The 14,455-nt window shown below is 45.8% G+C and overlaps 1 protein-coding gene across 2 annotated transcripts in view; it reads right to left on the bottom strand.

Moving 5' to 3' along the window:
* KATNAL2 (katanin catalytic subunit A1 like 2) overlaps window positions 1-14,455 on the bottom strand; it is a 597,051-nt gene that overhangs the window by 511,686 nt on the left and 70,910 nt on the right. The window contains exon 2 of one of the 2 annotated variants that reach the window (XM_069626931.1): window positions 1,118-1,188. The exons of the other annotated variant lie outside the window; for it this stretch is intronic. Coding sequence (XP_069483032.1) covers window positions 1,118-1,188 — 71 coding nt within the window. The remainder of the gene's footprint in view (window positions 1-1,117; window positions 1,189-14,455) is intronic. 2 annotated transcript variants of the gene reach the window in all.

Raw genomic sequence — 14,455 nt, 5'->3', positions numbered from 1 at the left:
TGGTGGAGGGCCAGCCTGAGGAGGGGCAGAAAGGGGAGGTTTGAGTCTTCCCTCACAAAAAGAAAACAGAAAGATGTTTTAAAAAAACAATTGCCAAAATGGTCAAGCATTGCTCAAAAATAGGTTCAGGAAACACAAGTCGAACTTCAACAGTATTCAGGATAACCGATTATGGAAAACAATGTAAGTGCTCATGATAGAAACTGGCAGTGCTATGCTCACTTGGCATATCATTGACAATGGTGGGACTACTCTGACTTTTGGTAACAGATCTGGATTTGTGATAGAAATACCTCGTGTACAATAGCAGCACTTGCCGTATGAAGTAAATACCAGAGCAAATCATGACTATCCCTGATAAATGATGGTACTCGATAGGCATATTATGCCAGTGCCTCACAAAAAGGTCTGTACATAATCCAAAACGATAAGCCTTCTGAATGCTTGTTAAGAAAATGGCCTGTTCTTACTGGCTTCTGTTGAGTACCATTACCGAGGCTGGCCGGATGACTCCCTGACACAGCGAAACATATTTCCAGTCCTGAGATATCATTTAACAAGTTAATGCATTCTGGTAAATGCACTGTTGGTAAACTCCAATTAAAGAAATTAAACTTCAATACAGGATATCAATGACTTCTAAAATGAATATATAGATCATGGAAAATTGTGTTCTGGTGGCATAGAGTAATCTGGTCCCCTACCCAATGCCCCTCTTCCCAACTTCTACTGTTCTAGAAAGGCCCGCTCAAGCCTGTAACCTGACCAGAGTCCTATGGCATAAATTCCCACTTAGGACAAAAAGGGCCTGTCATAGCCATAAAAGCAATGGGTCAGCGGCATCTGCCAACCCTCGCCATCACAACGAGTAGATCCCCAGTGTCAAAACAGCATGGCCGGATGCTTTATGGTGTCTTTTGTAATACATGTTCTGCTGTGCAGGTGAAACTGAAAGAAGGTGATTAGAAGTAGGAGGATTCAGAAGGTGATTAGAAGTAGGAGGATTCTGGCATGAAGCTGTTTAAGAAACTTTATCCTATAATGTGGTTATTATTGACACCAGAAATTCATATTATAGAGATATCCCACCACCTATACATTTCCAAATTAAACATACCCTTCTTGCATCAAATAATGCACAATTAGTATAAGGAGATTTTTACGACGAGCTTCTGTCCGCATTTCTTCCTGTAAAAACAAGAAAGAATGTATACATGAGGTTTACAGTGCATGGGGTATAGGTTATTTTAAGATCTAGCAAACAGGGAAGAAACCCCCTATCTGCAGACGACATTTGAGAGCCTTGCCTTTAGCTAACAAACTACAAAGAGAAAAAGGTGCCACAGATAATTGATAACCACAGTGAAAGCTGTCTACTACAAAAAGACCACAGCCAAAGCAAATAATAAAAGCAAAGGTATATTTAATGTAAACAGTGCATCATCCCCCTGCAAAACCTTGTTCCATAGGGAAATGAACTAACATCAAACTCTTTTATTGACGAGGTCTGCAAGATCCACCAGAACATTGATACCAACCACATTTCACTATGTGGAAGGTCAGAAGAAGGAGACAGACTACTTTTTTCCATTCTCGCGTTAGTTTTATTTAAATAATTTGAAAACCACTTCATTTTCCCTAAAATATGGGTTTCCCTACCTAACATAACTAACTGGGGTGTTTGTCGGTCAGTTGTGAAGACCAAACGTAATTGTCTGTTCTCCGTCCAAATGTTACCTACTCTGACCCTGTCACAAATCCAAAAAAACAGCAGTCCCGGAGAATAACTCCCTTCTCATGGGGCTGCTTTTTCAGCATGTTTCCATCAATATAGAATCTTTAGATAGTTCTTGGCTGTGCCTGGTATCAGTTTGTTTCATTCCGTTAGGGGATTCTAACAATTCTCTTGGCCTCTCTTCTCTTGTCTTTTCAAAATCCTCTTTAAAGGCGTTACTTTTCCTAGAGCTTCTTTCACTCTACAACTTTATCACATAAACTTGAAAGTCTCTCAGAGTTCTCAATCCTATTATTAATTGGCTTTTCACTGGGACGAGTATGAGAGACCCAGTAATGACTCTCTCTCTTCTGGTCACTTTGCGTCCCACTGGGATGAGTAAGATTGACCCAGTGTTGATTTTCACTCTTCTGGTTACTCCTCGTCTCACTGAAACAAGTGTGACTGACCCAGTGATGATTCTCACTCTTCTCGTTACTTTGCATATTGTTGAGACTGTGTCAGCGGGTCGGTGGCTCGCCTACTGGAGTCTTCTGAATGGTTCAGGGTGGCAACTCCAGTGGTCTCTTTCCCCAACTTTCCCTGCTTTGTCAGTTTGTGCATGCCTTTGCGCTCTGGGAAGCGTTTCTCAGTACTGTCTCCTCGGTCATCAGGTCTGGATACCTCTTCCCAGAGACCTGCACACGTTTGCTCGGTTCTCCAGAGCTTTGCTGTTTCCTGGTGCGAATCCAGGTTTTTTTTCCCTGCGTAGGAAACCACACCTTCTCTTCCTCTCTTCTTGCTTCACTCAGCCAGCAGCTTTGAACTTCCCTGGTTTCTTTCTCTCTGGCATCTCCACCTCCAATACATCTGACACTCTGCTGGGGATTCCCCTGCGTAACGTTAGAGCCCATCTTTTGTGTTGGGCTGGTGTTAATTATTGTTCATCTGGTTTTCTTCATCACAGTAAAAGACAGGTACATTTTCTCAGGGGATGTGTCACAGTAGCAAATGTAAAGGGATTCATTGGGTTTCTTTTAGCAAGTTTCACTAACTTTAGTTGTTGAGAGATTTGGATAGGGAGTTCCTCATCAGAACAGGCGTTGTTGTCCCCACATGGGGAGTCTCTCCCGGTTAGGTCCTGCTTGCTTCTACCCCTAGGGAAGGTATCGCGTAGCAGGCTCACCTCCCTAACCTCACAAGGAAAGGCTTCTGTGGCGCCAAGGAATGAAGAGATGGACCAAGTGGTGCCAGAGTGGCTGATAAAGACTTTTATTAAATAATAAACAAAACCCATCTATCCCTAACTCTAAGGGTATTTCCCTACCTAAACTAAAGAAACTCAGGTTCTCATCAGGACGTTTGTGTGAGTCAAAACAAAAAGGCACTGTTCCGGTCACAAATGCTCCTACTCTATCCCTATCACTACAACAAAATACCATAAAGTCCGGCTATTGTTCGTAATCCAGGAGAATTACATTCTTCTCCTCGATGAAAAGCATCCAAACGCCTTTCAGCTTGTTGGAAGCAAAGGTTCCACACAATTCCAGGTTCTTCTTAGGGATGCTTTCACAACCTCCAGGTTTTGTCAAGGTCAGGATCTGCCCCCACTGCAACGATGAAGCTGTTCCTGGAGTCCTTCTCGACTCTCCAGCACCACAGTTTTCTGGAACGGGCCTGGGAATTGTATCACATAATGGTTTTCTTATCTAGTTCTTGTAGTCTTGTTACTTCCCTGCCCCCTGCCAAACTTGTACGTGTTCTCATTACCTTCTCTTGGGGATCTCTTCAGCCGTTTTTCCAGGGGTCACATGTGCCACACTTCTTAATTCAACTTCTTCCTTCATTAGTCTTCTTACGCCTTGGATCTGTCCACCTCATGTTATTGTGGACAGCCTTGGCGTAGCTGTCGGACACCTTGGTCCTGCTGTGACAGGTTGCGCCTCCTCCATGATCTCTCACTCTCTCCTGAGAGTCACCTACGTGACTCTGCTGTAGGCTACGGGAGGCGGTCTCGGCACCGTTGTCGGACCCATGGCCCACCCACTATAGGTCGTGTCACCACTTCTCAGTCACTGCAAGTTTATCGCGCTGGATTCCGACTGACTTGCAAGACACTTCTCGGGCATCCTGCTATTCCTCTTCTCAGCCTTGGACATGAGCCTTGCTGCATTCTGCCAAAACCCTGTCCCAGCTTTCCAGGCTTTGATGCAGCCCCCTCAGTCACCTGGCTCTCCCTCTAGTTACATCACAGCTATCAGTTTCCCAGAACCACACCATTGCGGACGGGTCAGCGGAGGACGAAGAACATAGTCCTTCTTTGCTGTTTAATTTAAAAAGTGGGGATTGCCCCAGCGTAACATCCTTCAAATTGAAAGCAGCTGTTGTAGCTCTCATCCCACTGAAATGTAGCATTTTTGATCGCTTCTGTGTCTCAGTACTTATGTCATCAGATGGGTTTCATATTTCACAATAACATAGTTTTAGAGAGGATCACAAGTTGATAAGATGTGGGCGTTATCGTCAGCATACATGGTGCAATTTCACAGGGGTTGTGCCTCCCAATTGCATCCTTATCCCTAGGAGAGGAGTCCCTCCCGATGAGATCCGCCTGAATGTTACCACCCCTAGGGGGACTATTTGTTAGAGGCCTCACATCCCCAGCCTCATGGGAAGGGATTCTCCCATGGAGAGAAGTGACGCTATCTGAAGGATCGTCACACTTCCCCCTGGTTAGTTTCTCACCTCAAGAGTTAAAGGTTATTTTTGGATACGTCGCCACATCCCCATGTAGACATATGATCCTTACAGGTTGACCACCTTTTAAGTACTTGTGCATATTAAATCTAAATGAACAGCTGTTTGCATACTTCCTGAGTCGATCAGGGCCAAGGTTTTCAAACCATTTACGGATATGTGTTCACGAGATTTAAAAGGATCGGAGGCATGATTTCTATTTCTTCTTCTATTTTGGGTTTGCCTTCCTGCCATGGTTCAGAGGGCACCTAACCTATTTCAATGGGTTCTTCCGTTTTATATTTAGGGCAACCCCGGGCTATCTGGCTTTTTTCTCCACAGAAGAAACAGCCAGAAATAAAGGGTGTTGGAAATGTTCCTTTTTTCACCCTCCTCTTGGGGTATTAAGGTCCCCTTTTGAAAAAAAAGGTATTTTTAGTTCGTCTCTTTTCCCAGAATCCCTTGAGACTATTTTATCTTCTCTAATGGATTTTTCTGAATTACTAGTTTTAGCTAAGTTCTTATTTTCTTTTCTCCCTTCTCCAGGACTATATATGGATCTTAATTGTTTAGCTGCTTCAGCGTGGGCTTGGGCTGCTTGAATGGCCAAAAGTAGCCTTACACTGTTGAAGCACCTCACATTGTAAAAATGTAAGTAATTAATTAATAAATTGTTCCAGGACCAACGTTTCTAGCAGCTCAGAGAGAGTCTTTTTCTCTAACCACTGGGAAAGTGTGTTTTGTACCCTGGCTCCTAGTTCGAATGATGTCTCATTAGAGTGTTGATGGATCTCTCTAAATTTCGGTCTGTAAAAATTCTCCGTTGGCCCCTTGGAATTGCTCGTTTGATATGAAGCCTGCAACTTTCCTTTTGGCAATGAAGTAAAATAGCATATTTTAAGACTTTCATCCCAATTAAATTGGGGAGCTTGTCTCTCGAAATAAAAAAAAAACTCCCAAATCCTCACCCTCTTGATAAGGTACAACATGTGGCAGTGTATGATGCAGCTGACTTGCTCTTAACTGGTTTAGTCCTTCTTGGAACAGCCTGAATTTGATGATCAACTAACTGAACTACATGATTTTCAGGGGGGTCCACATATCTAGATTGGTTTCCTTGAAAATTCTTCATTCCTGATCCACTTCATGTTTTTGCTTCACCCCAGTTGTTTGACTCGTCACTGAGTCTTCTGGTAACTATGAGGTTAAAGGGGTTTGAACCTGGGTGGGTGTGCTTGGTCTTTTTAAACTAGATTTTATCCCTAATAATCCAATGGGAGGCAACTTTTGGATGGGGATAGTTGTATATTGTATCCAAGAAAAGAATACCAAAAGAATCTCTAAATGAATTAAAGGGGGTGTATGAGTTTGGAATATTTGGCAAAGGGTTTACCATAATCGGGAACCTAGAATCCCACTTCAGGTTTCCACCAATATAGAATCTTTAGGTAGTTCTTGGCCATCACTTGTATCTTTTCGTTTAATTCCCTTAGGGGACACTTCCAATTCTCTTGCCCTCTCTTTTCTTGCCTTTTCAAAATTGATTTTAAAAAGGCGCTTGTTTTCATAGAGCTTCTTACCCTCTGTCTTTATCACAAACTTGAAAGTCTCTCTTTATCTGACATCCCACTTGTATCTTAAGTACTATGACCAATCATATTCTTCTCAGAGTTCTCAATCCTCTCATCACTTTCACTGGGATGGGTATGATGAACCAAGTGAATGTTCTCTCTCTTTTTATTACTCAGCTTCTCGGTGGAATGAGTATGAGGAACACAGTAATGACTCTCACCTTTCTATATGTGGTCTCATTTCATATGTGCAAGAGCTGGTTTAATATAGGGCACTATTTGGTTGGTGTTCCCAGCAAGCTTGTTTTGTCCCAAGCTTCAACTGTATGTCTGCCTTCCATATGCTTGCGTTTGGTAAGTGGCTGACTTAGGATGTCCATTCGCTTTATGTTTGTAGACACTTAAGGTGCATTAGACAAGAAAGTACTATGAAAGGCTGGCTCCATAAACTACTTTCAGTGGGAGCATTCAAAAGGAACTGCCTGTTATTAATGTGATTGTCATTTGCGATGACCACCGGCAACTGGGTAGGGTAAGGTTCTAAAAGGGCTCGATGGGGGTGGTAGGCTCTGTCTCACTGTACAGCCTATGACTTTCAGTTACAGAAGGTTCTATTAAGGGTTGATTTTTGTCAATCGACTTATTTGTAAAGGTGAAAATCTGGAGGGTGGATCGGGTTGTTGTTTTTTTTCCGGTACAATGAGGAGCCAAGGACTACTTTTTGTATTGCAAGACAAATAATGTTTTCTCTGTCTCTGCTACCACCCTAAACGGAAGTTTGAAACTGATTTTCTCTGAAACCACTCAGGAAGGAGAAGCAGCATGGACATAAGACCTACTACGTGAGAAATCCTACTACAGTGGATTTTAAAGCATATGTATTCTACAATGAGTTTGTGACTCTAGGAGAGAGTAAACCTAGATCAAAATGTAGTGACTTCTGCAAAAGGTTGGAATAGCAGCTGTGAAGCCACTTGCAATTATTTTGCAGTAAGCAAAGATCAAAGGCCACTTTTGAATAGTATGGCTATGCACAATTAAACAGGTTTTACAGTGAACATGGAAATGAATATTTACAATTAAGTCTAAAATGGTTTCAACTTGAATATAAAATCAAAGTCAATTCCAACCAGATATACATTTCGAATACACCATCTTGCTAGTAGAATTAGAGTAAAATAACCCCAGAAAGGGATAATTAGTGGGATAAAGATCCAGCCATTGTCTAGCAGAAATACTGTTACCGCCAGCATACATTCTTTAACGGGAAGAGAAAGCTCAGCAGTAGCCATTACTAAAAGCTAATCCATTGGCAACCTCTCCCTTCTGGCTGCCATCCATCCCAGAAACCTAAAAAAAAACCAACATGCCAAGAGACACAGGTAAGTGCAAGGACACTGGTCGACAGCAGTTGAAGATTAAGGTAAGGGCTATAGAAGCCTATTTCCCAAAGAGGCGTGATCTCCCCCTCTTCTAAAAAAGCACAATCTAAATCCTTTTTCTGCCGACAATTATCATCCAATTACAAATGTCCCCTTTCTTCTTAAGATTCTCGATAAGGTGGCATATACACAGTCCCAGAGCTTTATTGAACAAAATAACATTCTTGTTGTTCACCGGTCGGGCTTTAGAATGGGGCGTGGCACTGAAACTGCCATGCTGGACCTTAGGCAAACTTATTAAACATCATTGTGACAACCTCCGCAGTCTTAGAAGGCGTATCAGTTATATCCACTACCTCCTCCCCTTCCACCTCACCTGAATCTTCTGAAGAAGTTTTGCGGCGGTTAGCCTTCTTTCCGATCTTCTTCTTCTTTGAGAAGAGGTAGGGCCGTCCGCGGTGGGAAGCCACTCTGATTCCCTGCCCAGCAGGGAAGCAAGAGGCTTCCTTCCCGCAGGGACCGAATATACGAGGGAAAAAAGTGGATGCTTAAAAAAACCCTTGGTGAACAAGATAACAGTCCAAAAGGTCCGGAGAGTGAAGCGATGAAAACCTGCAGATCAGATGTCAGAAGGAGGACGTCTGATGCAAGGATCCTGGACAGGGGTCTGGAGGCAAAGTAAGTCCTTAGAAGTTTCCAGGAGAGGTGGACGAGGGAAACAATGAAGGAACAGAAGCGAACCTTGGTGCCAGCCGGAGAGGGTAAGCGGCATAGAGAGAAAGGAAAGAAAGACAGGAGAACCCGAACGGCGAAAGAGAGCCGCAGGCGAGAAAGGGGAGAGAAAGAACGGCAAAGAGACGCCGACTGGAGGCCCAAGGGTCAGCAAGGCAAGCACAGAGGAAAAAAGCACACAGAGCAAGCAACAAGGAAAAGAAACAAAGTTGCAATGTGCCGAACCCGGAAGTGGGCGGTGCTTAAGTAGCGAAACCAGGGAGACAGAGAAAGACTAGAGCGGGGAGAACCCGGAAATGGACAGGAAAACAATGGACGACCTAATGGCGCCGCCAACGCCAGGCGTTCCATAGTCCCCACCGGCGACTAGACGCCGGCGGCACGACACATTGATCTTGGACAACCAGCAATATTGATGGTTTTGGATATGTCCTCTGCATTCGATCTTATGGAGCATGCATTATTAGAGGACAGACTACGTAATGTTATAGGCTGTTCTCTCAAGGCGTCTCTTCTTTTCTCTGTCCACATAACGCTAGAGTGACGGTTGGTGAGGCCTCCTCGATGCCCACTCCAATTACCTGCGATGTCCCGCAAGGTTCATGTCTCTCCCATTCCCTGTTCAATATCTACATCATACCCTTTTTGAGACTCCTGTACGACCTGGGTGTCCAGTATACTCACTACGCTGATGATACCCAGGTCGTCATGAAACTCACAGGTTCTTACTCCCAGGATCTGGCTAACCTTAACTCTATTTATTCTGCAATTCATGCCTGGATGGCCGCTAACTGTGGCGCTAAACACCAAGAAGACAGAACTCTTGATTGTAGCCTCCAGCTCTAAATTCAAAATCTTACCAAAGGAATATAAGAGATTCTCCATCTCGGACACCATTATTGATGTATGTTAAAAAGGTGAAGACCCTGGGTGTTATCCTGGATGCAGAGCTAACTATGAACCAGCATGTTGCTCAGACTCGTTCATCTTGTGGATTGATCAACAAATTACTCTGCAATATCCAACCTTTTTTTGACACATGAAAATACAGCAATTCTTGCCACTCCTCTTGTCAATTCCCACCTGGATTACTGCAATAGCCTCCCGAGTGGCTGCTCGCAGCCCAATTTGTCATCTCTTCAGATTTCTCAGAATGTAGCAGTTTGTGCCATCTCAGGCCTTTCTAGATGAGCACATATAACGCCTCTAGACAGGATCTTCACTGGCTGCCCGTGAAGCTTAGAATCGCCCACAAACTTCTGATGTGGACTCACAAATGTCTTCTTAATCTGGCTCTGAAATATCTTGCGGATCACCACTTGCATCATGTCCCTTCGCGCACTCTCTGGTCTAAGAACAAACTTCAAATTGTACAGCCTAGATTTAAACTTGCCAAATCTGGCGGACGCAGCTTTGATGTGCAGAGTCAGATTGCCTGGAATTCACACCCGTACAGACTCAGAGCTACTCCAACAAATGCAGAGTTAAATAAAATGCTGATGACATACATCTTCAAATTACCTCCTGACTGACCTGTCCTTGCCTTTGATCCTTTTATGCCCCTTTAACACTGGATTTCTCACCTTCCTCTGTTTGTTAGTCCTGTTTGTTCTTTATGTGCACGCTCTGAGGTCTCCGGGCATGTGGCGCGGTTTATAAAAAGTTTAAATAAATGGAATCAGACTAAATTATCTCCAATACTACATCTGGTATCCTTCAGCAGATCAGCAGGTCAGCAGATCTCTATTCCCCCAATTTTCTTCAACTAGGTACGCCCCCTGTCTGCTGCTGTGTGCACCCTATTACAACAGCATGCTCCTCTATTGCCTCTGAGTCGAACCTTGGCCCTGCTGTTGGTGCTGAAGGCCTTGCCGTCATTCCTAGGTCAGTGCATCCGACGCTCATTGGTCCAACCGTGTCTAACCAGTCTGTGCCTCATGGGAGTGAATGCCACTCCACTCTTCCACACCGGAGTGCAGCGTTGCTTCCTGATCAGGCCTGCCCTGCTTCTCCAGACTTGGGGACACACCCCGAGTTGGAGTGGCTGGGGCACTTTGGGCACAAAGGGGTTGCATGCGGCCTCGCCCCCCTGGTGTGAGTTGGGCCCAGTATAACGTTCACTGCTGAGCACTGTTGCAGAGGTAGCTGCCTTCAACTACATTGGCGGCACTGGGAGCCCACCTTCTTGATTGCCTCCTCGCCCTCTGTAAGTGACTTCCCATGGGACACGATGCTATTTGTCTACTCTGTTGTGAAGAGAGTGATTGGGGAGAGGGTTCCTCTGCAGGCACTTTCCTTGAACAGGACTCTCTGCACATGACAGTATCTGAGAGCCTTAATGGGATGCCTCCTTTTGCTCTCGATCAGTTTTATACACCTGTGACTATCCTTAATTAAACTCAGGCCCAGTTCAATGTTGCCAAGAAGATGCATATTAACATGCCACCTGCACCATAGACTGCCACATCTTGTACCTCCTCAGCTTCAACTATTTCTGCACCGGCTGCTGATACAAGGGCCATCCCTCCCCATATGGATTGGATTCTGTGGGTCTCAAAATCAACAACTTAGCCTTCAAGGGTAAAACACATCAGGCTAGGAGTTAAAAGGAGAGTGATAAGGTGCCTGAGGCCAAGAAAAACAATGATGCAATGGAGGGTGGAGTTACTGCCATATACAACTGGTAGAATTAAACTAACCGGCAACATGACAATGTCCATGAAAATAATGATGATTCTGAAGCCGCACAAAACACAACAACAAAAGGTATACTTAGGGTTCTATATCCATCATGGAAGCCTTTATCAAATATATTCCCCCCCTCACTAACCCTCTCACCATTTCTCTCTTCTGGAGTGATCACTTTCTCCTTTCCTCCCACCTCACTCTCTCTACCCCTCAGGCCATGCCAACTCCAGCACTGCCACCTACCTTCTCGGTCATCCGACCCATGAAGTATGTGTCAGCTGAGGTTTTCGGCGCTACTTTCTCTCCTCCTTCTGCAACTTTGGCTGACTCACACCTTGACACAGCCCTATCGAATCTTCATCTCTCTATCTCTAACACTCGTGATGTCCTTGCCCCCGTCATGAGGATCCGCTTGAAGCCCAAATCCATGAGCAACTCTTAGTATGACTCAGACCTCGTCAGCCCTAAACACAAGTGCCGGGTGGCTGAGAGGAAGTGGAGGGCATCAGGTGCACCCCCTGACAAACTGGCCTGCCACCTGCTGCAAAGGCAATACAGACTCGCTGTCCTCGCCAAGTAGAGAGCCCACATCTAAGCTGCATCTCTGCGGCATCTTTCACCTTGGCCAAACTCTTTAAAATCTGCAAGGGGCAGGCCAATCCTGCTGCAGGCTCTACCTCTCCTGTTGCCTCCCATTCCCTCTGCACAGCCTTGGCTTCTCATTTCATCACTAAAGCTCAGGATATCCTGTCCACCCTCTCTTCCTCTACCTTCTTCTCCTCCTCCTCCTCCTCCTCCTCCTCCTCCACTCCTGGCCCGCCTGTGGCTGTCTCTCTTCATCCTTTCTCTTCCTTTTCCTTTTTCACCCCAGACGGTTTTTCTAGACAAGTCCGATCTATGAAAGTCTTGTCAAAGAAGGTTCTCCCTGTCCATCCAGAACCATCAAGGGCAACATCGACACCCTTGCTCCTGTCTTGGCCTATTACTGAAATCACTCCTTTGCAACTGGAACCTTCCCCTCCCCCTTATGCACTCCCTTGTGCACCCTAAAGAAGTCCTCTGCCGATCGTCCTCTCCGGCTAACTATAACCCGACCTTCATCACTCCTTTCCTGGGCAAACTCTTGGAAAAGCCGACCATCGGCCAGCTTAATCTTCACACTGAATCTGTTGGTTGTCTCCACGATCACCAATCTGGCTTCAGATCTGCCAGAAGCATGGAAACTGCTCTCCCTGAACACCAGTGAAGACCTGCTATCCAACCTTTATTCTAACCTTCCTTCTGTCTTCATTCTCTTCGATCTTTCTTCTGCTTTTGATACGGTCAACCGTGCCATGCTGCTTCATCGCCTCCGTGATAACCTGGGTATCACTGATCAGGCCCTGACCTGGCTGACCTCCTTTCTCACTGACCGACACTCCAAGGTGCAACTTGGGTCTTTCCTCTCTTCCATCGCTCTCTCTACTTGTGGTGTCCCTCAGGGGTCTAACCTTTTTTCCCTGGCTTTTCAACCACTACCTGGCACCTCTTGCCGACTGCATCACTACTTTCTGCTCCAACTTTCAGTGTATGCCGATAACACTCAGCTCTCTTTCAGGCTCCCCTCAGCTGCCTCTTCTCCTTCTCTCATATCAGACTGTCTGGCCGTAATTCAGGAATGGTGTGCCGCCAATGATCTCTGCCTTAATGCCAGTAAGATTGAAATCCTCCTCTTCGGAACACCAGCTCCCTCCTTTCCTCTCTCCCTCGCTCTGGCCACCCACTCTGGGCCCTCTTCCTACTCCTACTTGTGAGGCTAAGAAACATGGGATCTGTAACAACTGGATAACTCCCAAGATATTTCACTACGTTGGTAAGCACAACTCACCAGGTACAGAGTCCACCGACCTGGGTCCGAGGCAGCAGCAGTGATGAGAAATGAAAAGCCTCCTGGTGGTCCACTTCCTTCCCGTAAATCTTAACGAAAAAAATTAAATCACCTGAAAGGGATTATTACCAGAAGTATCGAATCTCAGGAATGGGATGATCAGCGAGTCTTCCAAAAGGGTTTGTTCTGCGTAAGTATAGCGGAAAGAAGACGACAGTGCGGTGTGGACATAGAACTGTTACTAATATGAATGGTGCAGTGAAGAGAGAGTTTTACCACCGGCTCGCCAGCGATTGTCCTGAGATGCAGTACTACCTTGGGATCAGCGACTGAATGTGAGCGCACCTCCGTGAACGAAGATGGCATTGCGGGTTTCTGTAGAAACTTCAGGAAATGACTGCATGCTATGATCACAAAGAAAAAAAAAAGAGAGGGTAAGATTTAGACGTAGAGTTTGCAATAATATTACACAGAGAAATCGGTACAAAAACGTACCAGGATAAAACCTTTCTCGTGGGATCTTGCGGAGAGAAGCTAAATTCAAGCGGGGACCGATATCGGAACTCGAAGGAACAACTGATCCTGTAAATAGAGCCGCTAATTAATAGAGGCTTGACACACATATACACAGAGACATAATTAGTTTGATAGACAGGCAAACCTACAGAGTGTTGATAATTGTAGGGAAGCAACGTGCCAAAGAGCGGATCGAGACGCCTGATATGCCGTCCCTGGCAACGGGGGTGGAGTCACATATTGAGTCTTAAACAGCATGGCTGGAACGCTGCAGGAAGAACGGCCCGCCATGATGGAAGGAGCAATATGGGCAATGCCAACCGGTTCCAGCGGTGCCAAATGGACCAACATCTTCTGTGAGACATGACAGGATCATCATCGACTTCACCCTCTCCTTCTCTTCTCACATATCTTGGACGTCTCTAAGAAGTCAAACTATCAGCTGCACCTCTTCAGAGGTATTCTTCCTTTCCTCACTTTCCCCCAGAGGCTCACTGTCTCCAGAGCTCGGATTCTCTCTAGGCTGGACTATTGCAACGCCTCTTTCTAAATCTTCCTGCCTCTGCAACTTCTGAGGTCTGCAACCTCTACAACTTATCCAGAACAGGACTGTAAGACTTGTCCTTGGCCTCAAGCCCAGAGATCGTATCTCTCCAGCTCTGAAATCTCTTCACTGGCTCCCTATGGCAGCAAGGATCAAGTTCAAGACCCTCTGCATCGTCCACAAGGCTTTCTGGGGCCTGGGGCCACACTACCTCCAACTCTCTCTTCCTAAATATCTCCCTTCTCAAGCTCTCCGCTCATCCACCTCCAACTCACTGAGGGTCAGCCGCTTTTCCTCGACTGGGGCCTCCCTCTGGAATAGCCTCCCTGCCTCTCAAACTTGAGCAGACCCACCTCCGGTTCTGGAAGCAGCTGAAGACCTTCCATTTCACTTCCACTTTCTCTCTTCCTCTTCGCTGCTGATGTCCCGTCTCCTCCACGCACTGGTCACCCGACTACCCTCTTAACTTGGGCCCAGGCACCTGCATGTCCAGTCATCCTTGCACTGCCTCTTGGCTTCCCGAACACTTGTGGTCTGTATGTGCAACCCTGATTCCCCTCGCTCTGCACGTATGTGCCAGCCGCCGGCTACATTGTCAGTTACCTGCACTTCTCCCCACCCCCGTCCCTCGGCACGTCTCCCCTTCCTCTTCCCTGCACTTGCACGATCTGAATGACACAAGGCCTAGTATGATCGTTTTTCTGT

The sequence above is a fragment of the Ambystoma mexicanum genome, chromosome 6p, assembly GCF_040938575.1.
Source record: "Ambystoma mexicanum isolate Mex_15411 chromosome 6p, UKY_AmexF1_1, whole genome shotgun sequence".
Lineage (NCBI taxonomy): Eukaryota > Metazoa > Chordata > Amphibia > Caudata > Ambystomatidae > Ambystoma > Ambystoma mexicanum.
Note: the sequence above shows the minus strand (reverse complement) of the source record. Positions and strands in the feature narration are given on the sequence as shown.